We start from the raw sequence: 18,752 nt of genomic DNA, 5'->3' as shown, positions 1-18,752 counted from the left end.
TGTTTCTTATCTATCGTTAACGAACGCCTACGCGGTTCCGCTGCAGAAACGAGCACACACTCCAGTCAGTCACTACAAGCTAGTTAACGCTCGTCAGACGCCTACAGCTGCTGCGGTCCGTCGTTGCTTATCGTCAGTCGCGGTTTAATTGTTCGGTTCAATTTTTTTTTTCACCGTTTTGTCAGGACCTCGCTACCATCTGCGTTAGCGCCGGCCGCGCTTTTCGCAAACGAAACCAATCCGTTTGCCGTCAACGTCCGTGGTTAGGTAAGTGTGAAAAACCGTTTACGGGCGCACCGCGCCAATACACGAAGCCGCGTTGCAGCATACGCGCCGGCCGTTTTTTGCGGCGCACACGAAACTAGGGCAGTGTCCCGCCGTGTGCTACTTACCTCGCGTAACAGGTCCGAACTTACGGTGTGCTGATATCGGACGAGACGAAGAGTTTCCTTTTGTTTTTGAGGTCTCCCACAACGGCTGTAACCAGTGGCGTACACTCTCCGTGGGTTTTTTATGGGTTTTTCCCATGTTTGACGTGCCGAAAATATTTTATTGAACGTCTATAATACCTATAATAATATATTATATAATTCCAATCCATTTGAAATTTCTGTGTACGCCACTGATTGTAATTATACAAGTATTATGCGTTTTTCTCTGTGTAGGCTGAGCGGATTATACACCATCGTGTTAGTGACAAGACAATGAAACGGTTAGTAGTGATTATTCATGTCCTACTTGCCGCTAGCTCTAGCGGTTTGGTCTACAAAGAATTTGTTGATTTAGAAGAGCTTACAGATATTTTTGGTTTATCAACATGTGTTGAAGGTAATTTTCTATGACCATGCCTGGGTTCTTCTGTATGTGTTTGCTGAGCTAAACAGCATTTGAAATTGTGGGCAATTTTTTTCAATTGAACAACCGTTCAATTTCGCTTGTAAATCTTATTCATGTTTTTTTTTTTTTAATGAACCATTCTTCAGGTAATGTTTTACAGTACCTATTCATGATTTAGTAACGTTTTTAATTTTTTGATTTTCAAATTTTGTATATTTTGTATATTTTAGTTTATAATCTCAGTGAACAACTAAAAATTTATTTAAATTTTTGTAAAAAAAATCAATAATTATGAATTTGTGAATGGTTCAATATCAAAAAAATTGTGTTGTATTTTGTGGTTTAAAAATATATTTCAGAGATCATTGCATTACTATTTTTTTTTTTTTTTATAGTTCTTCATTAATTTCAAGTATATCTAAATGTTTGAGCTTAAATCTTACAAAATGTTTCTTAACATGTTGGGTTAAAGTACTTATTTAATTTATTTTTTATGATGTGATCAGTTTATTAAGCCTACCTATTTATAAACTTTACCATTCCCATAATTTCAATAATTATTTGGTACCTATATAATTTTTTTATATTAGTTTTATATTTGATAAAATATTATGCTATAAGAAAGCCTAGACTTGATTTATTGAAAAACATAATAATTGTAGTCAATTATATATAAAATTCAATTAGGTTTAAAATTTAAGAGAACCATTTAATAAATTAAAATAGATTTTAATTTATAATATTATATTTAATTTACTATAAATTTATTATAAACAGTTATTTCTAAAATATTCCTAAGTAATTTAATTTAATTTAAAATATACAGTAATTTATTAATGTTTACATGTAATATTATGCATAAATTAGAATTTAAATAGTTTTAATATATTTATGTTTTAACACAATGTTTATTTATCATAGAAAGAATCTCTTTATTGAATGTAAATGTGTACCTAATTATATGTTGTTATTTCAATTTTTTGTGATAAGTGTATTGTGAAATAGTTGGTATTTTGACAATAGGCATCCGTGCTCGTTTTAATCAAATAGATACTTATACCTATACTATTCTTCTAAAATGTTAAATTTTATCTAATTAATTTTCTGGTAAGATTGGCAAAATAATTATTAATATCAATATTGATTAATTCTGATTGTTTTTATAACCATTTTTTTTTTCGTATTGACATTTTTAGATTAGTATTTGTTTATTGATCTGTATAATAAATATCGAGGTAAATATTTATTATTCAGTTAATTATCTTTATTCTAATACACCATTTGACTTGGTAATAGCAATTTTATAAAATATTGCAAAAACATTGATATTATAGGTATCTGGTATATACTATGTTCAATATATGATCTAATATTTATAACTATTACAAAGTTCAGTCATAAAATTAATTATTCTGTTATTCGGTATTCAATTTTGATGTTATCCTTTGACTAATTTGCAATATTTTCATATCTTATTTTAGGATTTAACTTGTTGAATTCTTCATATCCTAATTTAGAACACAATACGGACGGATAGTGCTTACGTCATACACGTTCTTATCATACGTATAAATCTTATCAATGGATCCGTTGGATCCAAACAAAAGCTATTACAATGTAAAAATATCGCTTAAATTAACATTTTACACATTGTTTAAGCAGAATTGTTTATTTCTTAAGGTTTATGGGTACCTACTAATGCACTGTGCATAGTTAGTTTAATGAAAAATCGTGTAAATTGAAAGTTTAAACTAAAATTTTGTTCAAATTTTCTAAAAGTATATGTTTTTCATATACCTAGTACGAAATATTTGTTTGGATCCAATTGAGACATTTGATAAGGATTTATAACATTTGTGACGTAACACTATCCGTCCGTATTTTATTCTACCTCGGTCTAGTCTAATATTATTGAATGTGTATCTATGTATTAGTGCTAGTTATTTTATATTGCCTTTATAACTAGTTTTTGAGAATAATAAGTTATAACCTAGTTTATATATTGCAATTATAAATCTTTATTTTTTAATGGATAGTCTGAAAAGATTAAAATTGTTAATCCAGTCAGTAAGGGTGGTTTTATTTTTTTATAATACCATTCAAATATAGTTAGTTTTATAAGAAAAAAGTTAAAACAAGTGTTCTGCTTTTGGATTAACATTTAATTTAATTAACAAATATTGTACCTATTTATAAAGATGTTGTATCATATTGATGTATTGTTTTTCCTTAGAAATCTTGTTCAGCATTTTTATCAAAGTTAAAATTTGAAGAATATTTACCAATCATCAAATTAATAGAAAACAAACTTATTGAGTTTTAATGAATCTAACTTGAAAATGAATACTAAACAATTGCATTCTATGATGAAAGAACTTTGCTTTCAAATTAATGTATTTAATAAAAAACGTACAGAATATCATTATACGTACCATGGTGTCATAAAGTAAAATAAAATAAATTTCCTTTTTTTTAATTTGATAATTAGTAATTTTAATCTAGTATATGTAAAATGAAAAATGTCACCTAACCTAACCTCTCATATAAATATAGAGAACAATGTTTGTTGTATTGTAATTGGAGAAATTTAATACTGAAAACATAAGTAACATTGTGTAAATATCTGTTGCTTACTGCTTGAATTATATTGATTGATTTAACATCACTAACATTTAATAATTTATTTTTTAACATTTTTATTTTAATACAATTTACTTTCCTTGTATAGCAAAAAGCTTTAAGATTCTGAGCGAATACAATAAATGTGTTGATTTTACAATGATTTGATTTTTATTCTATCCATTATTGATTTGGGTAATTTAAAATAACATTATGAGTGATTTCTAATTAAAAATTGGATCTATTTTATACTTTAGGGGACTAAAATAAGTAAAAAACTGCCAATACTTTTCAAAATAACCGATAAAAAATATATAAAGGTAATATCATAGTACTACTTTAAATATTATGTATGTATATTTTTTATATACATTTAAAATTTTAATTTTAATAAAATCACAAAAATGTGCAAATCTTATAGTTAAAAATTCATTGAATATTAAATTTTCATAATTAAGGTATATACCTAATATAAAAATATAATAGGTATATAATAAAATATATAATATTATGTTCTTCATCAGCAGTTCATAATGAAACAAAAAAATATATTATCGGCGCAGTTTTTTATAGACATTTTAAATAAATTATAACGGTTTAAGTATTTTGTTGTATTTTTAAATAATTGATGAGTACTAAATTTTAATGTATATTATAATATTTTATACTCATAATGACATTTTCAAATAGAATGTTAGTGGCAAAAATTAATTTATCCAACTGTATTATTAAAGTTCATTACTTTAATAGCAATATAAATATATCATATTATCTTGTAATATAATATGCTTAAAGACAGTTTTCGCTCAGAATTGTTTTTTATATAAAATGTTTTATGTCATGATTAATTCCTTAATTCTTAACAAAGGGTATGTTTGTAAAAATTATTGTTTTTGATTATAAAAAAACTAATAATACAAAAAAAAATAAGTAAATATTTTATGTATCTATATTTGTGTTTATTTTAATCTGATATTTTTGTATGCATTTATTTGTTTTCTAATCATATTATAATATTTCAGGCTATCTGATGGCTGGTGCACTAGTACTAAATTCAGAGAGAAATTCATATTCACAATTGAATTCATTGTTACAAAATGATTATTCAGCAGAAAACAGTACATCCATTGATAAGGATAAAACCCCTATGTGTCTTGTTAATGAGTTAGCAAGATTTAATAAGGTATCATTTTTTTATTTTAAATGCATCTATACTTATCTATACTTTTTTAGTAAGAATATAAAATACTTGTTTATTTATTTAAATTCTAAACAGATTAAGCATCAGTATAAGCTGACAAATGAACAAGGGCCACCACATAAGAAAAAATTTACTGTTACTTTACAGTTAGGAAACGAAGAGTACAATGCTGATGCAATGAGTATTAAAAAAGCTCAACATGCTGCAGCTGCTCTTGCTTTATCAAAAACCACTTATAACCAACCACAGACTAAAATGAAATTAAAAGCTTCTGGTCATTATAGTAATACAAATTATACTGCCAAAAGTAGTTTTCATAAAATAACTAACATTAACTTGTACATTTTGTATTTATAGATAATATTACTCCAACTGTGGAGCTAAATGCATTGGCAATGAAACGTGGAGAACAAACAATCTATACTGTTATTGAAACACCTCAATATTTACCAGCACCACCACCAGTTAATCAGTATAATGGTTTCAGACCAGAAATTTACTCACATACAAGAACAACTGGACCTTTTAATAACTTTAATAATTTAGTGTAAAAACAAATTTTGATTAGACACATTATTTTTAAATTAAGTATATGTACGTCAAATTATTTTAAATATATTTGATTTCTTACAGTACTAGAGGCGGACCCCGATGTATGCCATATGTACCAAACTTCTATAATACACGTTTCAATGTTTCTCAGGTTATTTTTTTCCTAGTAAAAATAATTTTTTTTATGAATAAATGTTTTATTCTTTTTTTTATTTTAATAATATTATAGGTTCCTCCGCCAAATAATTATATTAAGCCTGAAGTCAAACCTGTAGGTGTTTATAAAGTTAAACTTCAAATTGGTAAACATGAGTTTATTGGACATGGTAATACTAATCAAGCAGCAAGACATGATGCTGCATTGAAAGCATTAACACAAATTAAAAATGAAGAAAAAAATGAAAACATCAAAGAAGTTTTAAAATGTATGTTTAAAAAGTTATTAATACTTTTGTGTTTGTTAAACATTATTTGAATTATTGTATTTATAGCTGGAGATTCAAAATCAGTAATTTCACAAGTTTATGAAGTAGCTTTAAAAATGAAGCTACCTATCAAATTTGAAGTCTTAAAGGAAGATGGATTACCACATATGAAAACTTATATCACTAAATGTACAGTTGGCACTTACAATGCTACTGGTGAAGGAAACGGAAAAAAAGTAATATTTTTGTTTTCACATTTATTTTATATAAAATAATTGACATTTTATACTTATAAAGTATTCTTATAATTAAAATTATTATTTAATAAAGTAAAAAGCAATATAAATAAGAAAATATGTAAATAAATATTAAATTATATAATTTACTATGCAAATATATTTAGAGAAATAATAGTTATATTATATTATTTAGATTTCAAAACGCCGTGCAGCAGAAAAAATGCTTCAAACTTTGAAAGAAGCAAATGAATCTCTTTTAGTAGATGATAATAATTCTCCAACACTTCCATTACCGACAAAAAATCGTTATAAAATGCCTAGGAAAAAAAATAAAAATCTTATCAAAGAAACCAAACCTCAAGACTCTGAAAATATTGAACCCGTGATGAATTATAAAACAGAAGATACTGATCCGGTAGCTAAACTTTTTAAAATTCAAGCAACAAAAAAAGAAAAGGAACCATTATATGTTCTTAAGGAAGATATTATACATACAAATCGCAAAAAAGAATTTATTTTTGAAGTAAGTATTTACTCAGAAAAGAAATTTAAAGCATAGTTAATTACTTATTGGTAAATTTTAGGTTTCAGTTGGACAGAATTCCGCATTGGGCAAAGGACCTAATAAAAAAGATGCTAAACGTAATGCAGCGGAAAACCTATTGGTGGAAATGGGTTATGAAAGTGAACTTAAAAGACGTTCTATTAAAAATAACGATTTACCTTTGGTAAATTCTAATGTTATATTTACTTAAATTGTATAATATAAGTATTAAATAATTAATTAATTTAATTTTAGGCAAGTAATGAAAACAAAGCAAATATTGACAGCCCGCGAAAAAATGGACGACAAATTGCTCCTGGTGTTTTACTTGTATCCCCTGACACATCCATAACTAATAAACCTAGTCAAGGAAACGATGGAGTTCCTTTGGTGTCAGTCGCTAGTAATATGGCCAATGATTTTTCAGTCATTAATTTCCAGCCTACTCAACAATTGGATTATTTTTCACAAATGTTAGGTTTTAAAGTGCAGTACTCTGAGTTCCCAAAGGTATTTAATTACAATTTTAATTCATTTTAATTTTAAGATAGTAGAATATAGCCATTAGCGTTGATGATAATATTTCAAAATTTTATTCTATCAAATTAACCAACAAGCATTTTATTATTTTTAGCCTTTTCTTTATTTGTTAATATAAATTCAGTTGTAATTATATGATTTATCAGTCAACCTTGAAATTTTATGTTGACCAACATAATACTAACAATCAGTATATAGAAATAAAATATTGGATACTTGGCTGCTTTACATATCTTATTGATTACAGGATAACATCTTGTAATACATTTTATTTAATTTAAAACAATAAATTATACCAGAAATTGTGATGTATCATCTAGACTTAATTTAAATTAAGGGACATGCTACATTAATACTTTTTATAATTCTTTCTATTCTATAACAAGATAATGAAAATTAAAAGTAGAGGAAAGTAGGTAACACTGCTATATGGTAAGCGTTAAGTGTGATTTACTATTGACAAGTAAATCACTATAATATAAGTGTTAAGTTTTGTTTTAAATCATTGCATACAAATAACTATTCTGAGCTAAGGTGGTCTGTCAGACTATGTTATTAAGTATATTTTATTAATATATTTATATTGCTATTAAAGTAATGTATTGTTGTAATAGTCATACAGTAAGTTGAATTATTTTTTGCCAAAAACATTGCATTTTAAAATGTAAATGTGATATTTTATACTATAACATACAATAATACATGCTAAAAACTTAAATTATCCACTAATAATATTTAGTAATTAATAAAATTGTTTTTTTTTTGTTTAAAAATATATAAAATATAGTTAAAATCGCAAAAACAAAATTTTATTAAAATAATTTTTCCACTTAAATATTTTTAAGATAATTTTATTTAATACACAGTTTTTAATATTTTTTTTTTTTGTTATAAGATGAAATATTTCTGAGAAACCTTGTATTTAGTTGTCTGTTCTTTGCTATGAAAATTAAAATATTTTATATATTTTTTACCACTAACTATTACAAATTGAATAATCTAAGTATATATGACTAGTAAAAACATAGAAGATACAAATAACTTATTTGCAAAAATATAGTTTTACTATGATGCCTTATGTTGTACATGTAAAACTTATTTAATAGCTTAAACTATAATAATAAATGTTTTTAACATTTCTACCTGTTAAAAAATAAAACTGTATACTTTATATTATTATTTAATCTAAAATAATCAACTTTGGTTAACAGTTATGACTTATAAATTATGATATTTACTTATATTACACTATAACCTAGTCAATTTATAAATATCATCTTCTTAAAATTGTGCAGACTGCCTAGACCATAATAAATTATCTATATAACTGTACAGTGTATATTTAATGCTATTGGCTATAATTTATTATCAATTAATAAATTATTACTGATTGCTGCACGTATGATATTAAATCTATTTAATCTTGTAACTTATTAAATGGCTAACATTTTATTGTTATTCTTACAATATTTATATCATTTTAGGGGAACCATAAAGATTACCTGACATTAGTTTCCCTATCAACAATGCCTCCACAGATCTGCCAAGGCTCTGGTTCTACTTTGGAAAATTCTCGTAATGCTGTGAGTGTATTCTGTTATAATTAATAAATATTATATAACTTTATCAAGAGCTAAATTGCCAACTAATCACAAAAATATTCTTATTAGATATCAGTATGATATTTTATTAACCATAAATCTGATTTTTGCAAAAAAATTACTCTCATATTAATTACTATCTTGTTTCATATTATTTTAGGCTGCGCTAAATGCCATCAGCTCCTTGGTAAACCTTAATATTCCAGCAGAACCAACACAACAAGGACCTGTGAATGGATTTTCTATTCAGCAAAATCATTACAATAGTAATCCTATTACTAGGCTTAGTTAATCATTCTCCTCTTTTGGATATGTATTAGTTATGTTTATTTGTTTAGTTAACTGGTAAAAACGTAGTTTCCTTGATATTTGTTAAATTTGTTGTTTAAAAAATAATTGGTTATAGGTAGTTGATTTTTTTTTTTTATTTAAAAAAGAAGTACTTTTAAAATTAATTGTTTAACCATACTATGATAAAATATTTTTAAATTTTTAAAACTACGTTTTGGCCACTTAAATAAAAATAATTTATATTGACTCAAACTTATAAATTTTAAGTCTTTTTATGTGTATTAATACAACACATTTACTTATCTGAGTATATAATTTCTATAAAATTATAACTTATTGTCACATTATTAATTTTTTTTTTTTTCATTTATGATAAAAATTATCATTTTCTACTTTTTTTATGCTTTTTTTTGTTACAATTCTTTTTCTTTTTTTTTTTGTATAACTTGAATCATATTGATTTACACATAAGTATTTCCATTATGTTTATTTTTTTTTTAATTTTCTAGTAGGTGTAATGTTCCAAGTATATTTTGAAATATGACTTTAAAGTGTTATAATTACAGTTATTAAGCATTTTGTCCCTGAGTATTATATATACTAAAGATAAACACAATAATATTACACGTGTTTATTTTATTATTCATTACAGCCATTATGCTTGTATAACGTTTGTAAATTGTTACTGTCCTCTTTTATTTTTTTAGTTTTGCTTTTAGTGTAAAATCATTAAAAAAAATTTGCTATTTAATATATTTGTATTTATTATTTAACATTGAAAAATACTATTCACATAATATCACTTAAATATTGGAAATTTTATAATGGCTAGATGTTTAGATGTTAGATAATGGTTTTTTACCTTTTTTTATATACTGCATACTTGTCCTCAAAGCAACAATGTTGTGTTGATTTTAATAAAACTAGAAAATTGTTGTATTGTATAGTTTTAGTTTACCTCTTCATTGAGTAGACTACTTTAAAATTATGTATGAATTTGATTTCGATGATCAATAAATCAATATAATTAAAAATTATTTCTAGGCTAAAACATTATGTTAACTTTTATTTCTGAAACTCTGATATTTTGTAATTTGTTTATACTGGTTATTAATAATATAGTGGTATGGGCAATACATTTTTACTGAAATAATCACATTTTTAATATAATGTTACATTATTTACGTAATAAGTCAAGACCTACCTAATACCTATATATCTAAGTACATCATGAATAGTAGGGACATTGTTCAATTAACTTAAAATTAGTGTAACAAAAATCGTTAAATTTTGTTTATATAGGTAACTACTCAATTTCATTAAGAGTTGCACTTCAAAAGACAATAAAAAAGTTGATTATAAGCAAATGATGATTTTCTTACTCCACTAAGATGTGCGGATTCACAGTTTAGGATTGGCAGTACCAGTACCATACTTGGAGACAATATGTGTTATAGATCCTTTCATGATTTTTTTTTTTTTTTTTAATACAATTTGTAGACACGCAGGAACAACTAAAAACTATGGAAACTATCAAACAATAATATCGCGTTTAGAATTTATTGCAATTACGAATTTTACATAAAGACTGCAGCAAGGTGGCGGATTTGAGTCATAATCACAACGGTGTATATCTACGGTATATCATTACACGCGAGAACGACAATAACTGTCATGCGGTTATTTTGGATACGACGAAATAGATTTCGTTTTTTTTTCGTCGGATAAAATCCGATGATATTCGAACACGGTTTACACTGCAGCATAATGTTTTGGTTGAACCTATCGATACTGATCGCGACGATGGGCGGCGAGTGGTGCATGCCTGCGGCGGCCGAGTTCGTGATCACCGCCGGACAGGACGACGAACCGCTGTCGCAGTTCGACCGCGGCAGCTCGGCCGACGAAAGATCGGATTTGAGGCACCTCCGACGGTGGCAGAAGGAAATGGAGGTGGACTCGTCCACGGGTCGGCCGGCAGCGTCACCGACGACGAAACCTACCGTGTCGTGGCGGTCCCGATTTTCCACCGGCTTTCTCCGTCGTCGGCCGAACGACATCGACAAAAGGCCCGCGGCGCGCCGTCGCGTCACCCACCGCCCGAAGGACATAGGCGGCGCGGACACGCCGGAACAAGTGACCAGCTACGACTACATCGACAGCGGAAGTCCGAAAACCGCGAAATCCTCCGTCGCGAAATCCACTGCCACGAAATCCACCGTCGCCGCTAGAATCCTGTTCAGCACCGAAGACGAGTGCGTGTCGGCCAACAAAGGACGAGCTTGCGTGTGTTTTATGACCGATTTCTTGGATCTGATCGTCCAACGGTTGGACGAAACGGTCGACGACGAAGACGACGCGGCCGCCGCGGTGCCGTTGAATTGTCATTCGTTCAAGTCAGTCCCGACGGCGTTTCTCGTGTATCCCGTCGCCGCGGCCGGCGGCCTTAGTGGGACGACCGCGTCCACGATGGCCGCCGTCCCCGCGACTGTTTCGGCCGACGTGGTGGTCGAGCGAAACGGCGGCAAGAGCGGCGGGGGCCGTGGCCGCGGTGGTGTCGGCGTCCACGTCGAGAAGAAGGCCGCAGATGTGCCGGCCGTTCCCTCGTGGAAAGAAGTAGATTTTGACGACGTCGTCAACTACCGACTGGAGAAGTCGTCCGACGGTAAGGCGTTATACCCGAGAGGAGAGGATTCGGGCGTGGGTCAAATTTTTTTCTGACGAGGCTTCGGAATTTAATAAATTGTACTAAAGCGTAAATAAAAGCAGCAAACGTCTATATCGTACTTGCTATTTTTAATGTTAAAGTTATCAATTTACAGTTGAAAATTAAGTAAGATTTAATTCCTTTTGTGTTCCATACGATCGGCGGACAAAAGTCTACCGAATATAAATGTTTTTTTTAGAATTAAATTCGGACGACGTAAACTGACAATTTTTTCAAAACTTTAGATCTATAATCCACCATTTGTCCATTATTAATGAGTAATGACTAGTGTTATATTCAGCAATACTGCAATAGAATTGTCAAATTATTGATTTTAATATTTTAGCCGTTTAAAGAATACAATGTCTATAGAATATAATATCCTACAGAATATTGTCCTTATTCTTTCCTCGACGATTTCACAATTTATTGATATTTTTATTTTCCTGCTCCAATAAGGGCTTCTTTTTATCTAAACGTACCTATATTTTATCCGAAATCTCTTTTTAGATCATTACGCAGTGCAATACGGCTTGGTGGGAAACGACGCCAAAGTCCCATGTGTGATCAACGGTAACGGAACAAAAATGAATGCGTTCAAATGGGACTTTAAAAAGGATAAACATAAAACTAGTAAGTATGTGTAAAACTATTCAATACATATTGTTGGTATTGGTTAAATAATTACTTCATACTTTTTACTATATACGAATTGCAATACAACATGTTTTTTTATAAGATTCTACGGTCGTCGGCACAGATACAAATATATTATTGATATTGGGGTTGGAACCTGGAGACAGTAAAAATTACACTTGCATACCAAAGATGGTCGGAGATTCTAAAAATGGCACTTCCTACAAGCATTACGTTGTAGGTACGCATTATGATGATAATATGAATTACGATTATTGATAGGTATACTAGCTGTCATCCGCGTGCTCCATCCCCGTGGATGGTTATTTGCAAATTGTGGGGCTATATCTTTGTCTTATAGTTATTTCGATTATAGGTTATTAAGTACATAGGTACTTACCTAATACAGTAATACCTACGCAAAGTAATAATAATTTAAGGTGTATTTAAATTTTCATAAATATACTTATAGTTAATAAAAACAATTTTTTCTCACATTAATATCATTATATAATATTATAATGTCTTTATATAAATAACAATAATTATGATTATTAAACAAAAACATTGGGCATTTTGTGGGTTTTCGCGTCGTACAGCCAATCAGCGCTACTGACTTAATATACTACTTTTCTATTGGTTATTATTATTATTGGATGCGTTTTAACGTATCTTAACCAATACTTGAGTCTCAAGATTAAGTACGCCAGTCGTAGTTAGAACGCAGTAACTTATACTTCAAACCTCGCAGGACCGTTCAAAGTACTGAGCCATTGCCACATATCATATACATCGACAATAATAATTAATTCATCGTCGATTCTATATACACACATTTTGAGACGGGTTGTGGGCGATTGCTTAACTATATAGGTACACTTTAAACAATTATTTTAATATATTATAATATATATAATACATATACGTCGAAATTCAAATTTTACAGCAGAGACACAAAACTTATTTTGTGTAACTCGTTGTAAAACTTTCGTTTTCACACTAAATATAGTGTGTTTAGATACGAATAACATATTTCTGTATACAAATCTGAAAATGTCAAAATATTAGACATGTTTCTTAACAAAAGTGGTTCTAAAACTTCCAGCTAACTGTCAGGTATAACAGTAAAAAATTTAGGTGACGATACGTTGAACGGTGTGGATTTGGATGTGAGTGCTATAAAAAATCGGGACTTGCTTTTATAGTATAATAGTGTAATATTAATTTGATTAATATGAACTTATTGTTTTTCACTTTAATTAAGCACACATACTCAAAAACAGTACTTTGATCATTCAAATATATATATATATATATATGTAATAAAAAAAATATATACAAATATATATTTATTAAATAGGTACCTACTAAGTATACTACTTTTAATTTTATAAATATATAACTTGTACTGAATGTAACAAAAAAAGCTGGCGTAGCAAAAATTACATAACTAGTTTTTTATACCTTTCTGTAGTTTGATTTTTTTCTTACTCCCTATATATATATATATTATCATAGAGGTGCGCAGATTTTTTTCGTAGAGGATGCTAGTATATTTCAATATAACTCAATTTTTAACTCCCTTCAAAAAGGTATAAATCAAAATTTTTAAAAATTAATTTTCACACAATTACAAAAACCACGAAACAATAATCAAAATGTATCAGTAAAATTATAATTTTAACATTGAAATTTATTACAAATTAATATAAAATTAATTTATGTGATATTTTAGTACAGTTTTAATTTTCGATCAAAAGGATAAACATTTTTAAACTCGTCATTATGTAAGCTTAACTATAAAATTGTTTTAATTGATTTCTGTTTATAATAACTTAAAAGGTTTATAAACTATACCTAATTAAAGAGTAAAGAACAAAATGTCAGCTGATCTCGCAGACCACAAGGGATGACATATGCCATATGGCCTCTCATGCGCACGCCAATAATATAAATAATATAGGTATAATGTAGGTACTTACTCTTATTTGTATTTTAATTATGATTAACTGGTATATAGTCGTATATCAAAGGGGTAATGTTATATTGTAAAAATATTCCTCTTCACCAAAACTAATAAATAACTTTATAATAATTACACGTGTCTGTGCTTACGTAATTTTATAAAGCCGTCGAAAAAGCCATTTATGAAATCCGCGGCTCAGTGGTTTACAAGACTCGCGGTGATGGTGGTTGTACACACGATGTAACGGTTCTCGTGCAAAAACAGTTACCCAGTTCTATGCGTAATGAATTGTGTCCTGAGGGATCGTCACGGTACGCATGCAATGTCATCGTCGAAAAACCAAAATGCGCTGAAGATAAAGTAATGATCTATTTATTATATTATATACCAGGATAGTCGGGTGTGTCCACCAAACAAATTTCTGGGGCTGGTGAATTAATTCTCTAGTGTGCTTGCTGAGGTGGAATATTGTACTTTATTCTTTTAAATTAATATATTCCATTCAAAAATATTAAAACAGCACTTTTATAGCCACTACGGATTTGATTCACATACATATTAAATAGGTATACTATGTTAAACAAATTTTGTAATTTTAAAATAGAGAACGATGGAAATAAAATACTTAGTGACGCTAAATGACAAAGCCAATTATTTGGCTCGGATTAGAACTAGTAAGAAAGGTCGAATCGCCCAGCGCTACCAAAAACTATTGGCAAGAATATCCAGTGTCTTAGCTTCAAACCTTAACAAAACGTTGACGGTTCCAAGTAAATATGAACTCTCTCTAACACATACACGAACAAAGGTATATATTTAAGAGTGGCTAGAGAGAGGGCCAAGGGTAACTTATATAGACGTTCCTATTAAATATTGAGCCAAACCTCGTTGCGTGATTAAACTATGTTGACACTATATGAAATAGGTCTCGAGTTAGTTGTGTAAAAGTATATAAAAAGAACAATATTTATATTATAACTTAGCTATTAAAATATAAAATCGTAGAAATAGATAATATTAATAAAGAAAAAAAATTAAATATTATACATTATAAGAGGACGCTTATTTAACTTAGGTGTATATTATGTAAATATGTTGTATCCATGACTCCGTTGAACAAACGTAAAATATTGAAAATTTGCTTATTTTATATTGTTAGCGTTAGTATTAGACTTATTATATTAAAATTATTAAAAATTCATATAGACACAATTTTAATTTTATATGCATTTGAAATTCAAATTTTTACAAAATTAAGAAAATGTATAAAGTGAAAGTACCTATTTTGTTGTAAACAATTTATGAAATTTTTAATTTTTTTAGCTAATAGTTATTAAAACTGATTGAAATTTTCCTTATAAGTTGTTTATATACCAGTTAATTAATTATAATTATATGGTTATATTATTAGTATACTACTTATATTATAATAATTAAATACTAATTACTAAAAGGTAATGTAATTAATGCAATGATTTTGGAAAAAATTAAATCAACCTATCGTAATACTAAAAGTAAAATAAACGATCTTAATTAATAGCTTTATCAAAAAACATAATTACCTAACATTTTCAAATAGGTTGAAACAATAAAATTGTCTATAGACCGTCTTGCCGCTCAGAATCGTTTATCGTATACAATTATTGAATTATATATCATTGAATTTAAACTTTAAATAATTATTTTACCTACCTAACTTTAATTTTAACACACTCATTATACAGTGATTCAGTTGACACCTAATATTACATCAAAAACCCACTTGCCTACCTTTTTTTTATTTTATTTATTTACTTGCTATGAGCACTTACTTATTTTACATATTTTCTGTTTCTTTCTAGTAATATCCAAGTTGTCGTTGATTGACACAAATTTTGAACCTGACTCCAGCCGAATGAATTTGAAAAAGTTTGTTTCCTGTACACCGGGTTTTGGTATTCGGGAGGTGTTTTGCGCTGCTTGTCCACCACACCATTATAGTCCGGATAAGTCGATCGAATGTTTGAAATGTGTCAAGGGTTTCCATCAGCCGGTTGCCGGATCGGAGAAGTGCATCAAATGTCGTAATATTTTTTCCAGTGGTTGTTATGTGGTAAGTACCAGGTTCTAGTACTACATTAGGTAATAACGTACAAATAGAAGATTTAGAAACATAACATTAAAATAGCTAAAAGATACAGTTTAAATAATGTGATCAAGGTCTAGGGGATTCTTTCCTACACTTAGATAACTTATAAGGATTGGAAAATGCATGTGATCACCTACCCGATATAAATATTAAACTTATTAAAGTCACGCTATTACAGTATATTATACCTTATGATCGTCGGAGGTCTCTCGAAGTTGTGTACTCGAGAATTTTATCATAAAGTACACTGTATAATAATAAAATTTATGTATATAAAATTTATAATATATAATAATTATACGACTTACCAGTTATCTGGCTCGCTGCAGTTGTACGTATAACATTTGTATGTATTTTCAGAAAGAAGTTTCACCTAAAATTTATTATGTTACGTGTTTAGCCTGTTTATTGGTATGTTCAATTCTCGCGATTTCGTGTGTATTTTGTTGCCGCGAAGAGAACGAAAAAAGTATGTTTGTATAACTATATTATAGTACATATAATATTTATATATTATCACTATTCTCTATTACAGAAATTTAGTATTGGGGGCATGTAGTATAGAAACAAAAAGCTTCTATGTATTCTATATAGAGCTTTGGCGTATACCTACTAAGCAGTACTAACCTAATTTACTTTTTTACTGATAATATGTATATTATGTCATTATTTTCAGTGTATATATAGGGCGAGACTTATAAGGCTTATAAATTATAACAAGGCTATAGGTTTGTAGGTAGTGATTTTTTCCCCGCTTCCAACAATAAAAACTCATATATAACTCCCAACAATAAAAACTCATATATAACTCATATATTTCGTCAAATATAATTTGCGCGTGTGACTATTAAGACCATTAAAAATGTTTATTACGTGATTCAGGTATAAGGATAATTCCAAGGAAAATAAGGAAAAAATTCAAAAAAACTAAAAAGTACAGTGTGCTGTCTTCTTCTCAAACGGAAGATACACCAGACAGCATTAGCAGTGTTATAAAAAAAAAAACTGGTAAATTAAAAAACCTTTTGAAGTTTAAAAAAAAATCTAAACCTAAAATAGTCGATTCAAAAATAAAATTCAATACCGTACATGAAAAATTTGGTGAACGAATTCAGAATGATCACGTTACCAGTGATAATAGTACGACTGATTAACTTTACATTTTTGTAAAAAGTTTGTATAATTATTTGATAAATATTTTATTCGTATTATTGTAATACATACAATTTTTCCTTTTCTTCATATTGCATAATTATTATATTCTGTACCTACCTAGTAGGTATTTATGTAAATCCACTTGATTTATAAACATAAATAATTTATATGTATAACTATTATTAAATTTAGATAATATTATGCATTATATTATATACGTCAATTAACATAGCTCAATGGTTTGAATTTCAATGTAAATATATATATTAGCCTAATTATTGTGATTTATTATATTTCATATATCTAGAATAATGTTATTTATTAATATATTACCTTAACTGAACCATACGTGTTAATGTGTTGTGTTACGATTAACTATAATAATTTGAATAGATTATTTCTTTGTCTGACCTGTTATAATTTTAACTTCTTCTAATTAATTTATTCTGTTATATATGGATCAGTTTTTGTGCGAAGATTTTATTTTATACGGTAAGTATGATTTTATACTTTTATCCATTATTTATTTACCTTCATTAAAAACTTTATCATTTGACTTTTTTTTCTTAATTACAACCCGTCTTTAGTGAATGCCATTAGTTACATTTACACGTAAGTACCTATTAGGCATAAGCACATTTTTTCAAGGACGTATTTGAGTCGAAACCATGGGGGCGGGTGAAACTAATTTTTCTTTTTTCGCGTAAATAAATAAAAATGTGAGTACCAAACTTAATTATTAAATCAATGTATTAAATAGAAAAAATACGAGTGATGGAGAATGCCCCTTTCGCCTCCCTCAAATACGCTCTTAATTTTTTTTCACCCAAATAATTTAAAAAAAAATTGTTTGTTTTTAAAACAGATTAATTAATTAATAATTAAAAATAAAACGTTTTTATGTAGTCCTTCAGGTCTAGTCTGAATAAAATAGGGGCCAGGTACTGAGGCCTTTGTTGAGTAGGAGACGGTGAGAATTATAGAAGTGAACTTGGATAAACAAATATTGAAAATGTACCTACGTGAGTATAGATGTATCTCTAGTAATTGAATGGAGTATGGGTTATATACTTATATGTATGCTATATATTATGGATAATATACGCTGAATCAGTAAACTTGTGTTATTTTTTAGTTTTTACCCATACAATATCATAATTATATTGTACTATCGTATAAAAATCACGGGCCGTTGCCCTTTAGACAACCAGGGACAGATCCAAGGTGCGAGAAGCCAACGCCACAGGCATACATAATTCTACATTTTTTAAAGAAATATATTATGTCATAAAACTATATGGAAGGTAAAAA

General features: G+C 28.4%; 2 protein-coding genes across 6 annotated transcripts; both read left to right on the top strand.

Moving 5' to 3' along the window:
- The first annotated feature begins 46 nt into the window (after positions 1-46).
- LOC114127824 (double-stranded RNA-binding protein Staufen homolog 2) lies at positions 47-9,600 on the top strand. 3 transcript variants are annotated; one of them, XM_027992155.2, is made up of 13 exons: positions 47-267; positions 666-828; positions 4,479-4,639; positions 4,733-4,931; positions 5,015-5,204; positions 5,291-5,360; positions 5,439-5,634; positions 5,701-5,870; positions 6,067-6,396; positions 6,458-6,601; positions 6,673-6,927; positions 8,442-8,540; positions 8,719-9,600. In XM_027992155.2, the coding sequence occupies exons 2-13, from the start codon at positions 705-707 to the stop codon at positions 8,848-8,850; spliced, it is 2,070 nt and encodes a 689-aa protein (XP_027847956.1). In that variant the 5' UTR covers positions 47-267; positions 666-704; the 3' UTR covers positions 8,851-9,600. The 3 variants fall into 3 exon arrangements, with proteins under 3 accessions (XP_027847956.1, XP_027847955.1, XP_027847957.1); XM_027992154.2 differs by having other exon boundaries at positions 4,733-4,940; XM_027992156.2 differs by lacking the exon at positions 666-828 and having other exon boundaries at positions 48-267; positions 4,733-4,940.
- A 154-nt stretch (positions 9,601-9,754) lies between these two features.
- LOC114127823 (uncharacterized) lies at positions 9,755-17,784 on the top strand. Of its 3 annotated transcripts, XM_050204904.1 has the most exons (8): positions 9,755-11,514; positions 12,067-12,189; positions 12,296-12,433; positions 14,322-14,518; positions 14,763-14,928; positions 16,000-16,250; positions 16,647-16,755; positions 17,169-17,775. In XM_050204904.1, the coding sequence occupies exons 1-8, from the start codon at positions 10,584-10,586 to the stop codon at positions 17,438-17,440; spliced, it is 2,187 nt and encodes a 728-aa protein (XP_050060861.1). In that variant the 5' UTR covers positions 9,755-10,583; the 3' UTR covers positions 17,441-17,775. The 3 variants fall into 3 exon arrangements, with proteins under 3 accessions (XP_050060861.1, XP_050060863.1, XP_050060862.1); XM_050204906.1 differs by lacking the exon at positions 16,647-16,755 and having other exon boundaries at positions 17,169-17,295; XM_050204905.1 differs by lacking the exons at positions 14,322-14,518; positions 14,763-14,928 and having other exon boundaries at positions 17,169-17,784.
- The last annotated feature ends 968 nt before the right edge of the window (positions 17,785-18,752 follow it).

The sequence above is a fragment of the Aphis gossypii genome, chromosome 3 (assembly GCF_020184175.1).
Source record: "Aphis gossypii isolate Hap1 chromosome 3, ASM2018417v2, whole genome shotgun sequence".
Taxonomy (NCBI): domain Eukaryota; kingdom Metazoa; phylum Arthropoda; class Insecta; order Hemiptera; family Aphididae; genus Aphis; species Aphis gossypii.
This window is presented reverse-complemented; position numbering and strand designations above follow the sequence as displayed.

Bases quoted from the DNA above. Each gene is read 5' to 3' on its own strand.
- LOC114127824 (XM_027992154.2), top strand. From the start codon at position 705: ATGAAACGGTTAGTAGTGATTATTCATGTCCTACTTGCCGCTAGCTCT. The intron at 5,635-5,700 runs GTATGTTTAAAA...TTGTATTTATAG, and splicing joins CATCAAAGAAGTTTTAAAAT to CTGGAGATTCAAAATCAGTA. The intron at 8,541-8,718 runs GTGAGTGTATTC...ATATTATTTTAG, and splicing joins TGGAAAATTCTCGTAATGCT to GCTGCGCTAAATGCCATCAG.
- LOC114127823 (XM_050204904.1), top strand. From the start codon at position 10,584: ATGATATTCGAACACGGTTTACACTGCAGCATAATGTTTTGGTTGAAC. The intron at 14,929-15,999 runs GTAAATATGAAC...GTTTCTTTCTAG, and splicing joins CAAAACGTTGACGGTTCCAA to TAATATCCAAGTTGTCGTTG. The intron at 16,756-17,168 runs GTATGTTTGTAT...TACGTGATTCAG, and splicing joins CCGCGAAGAGAACGAAAAAA to GTATAAGGATAATTCCAAGG.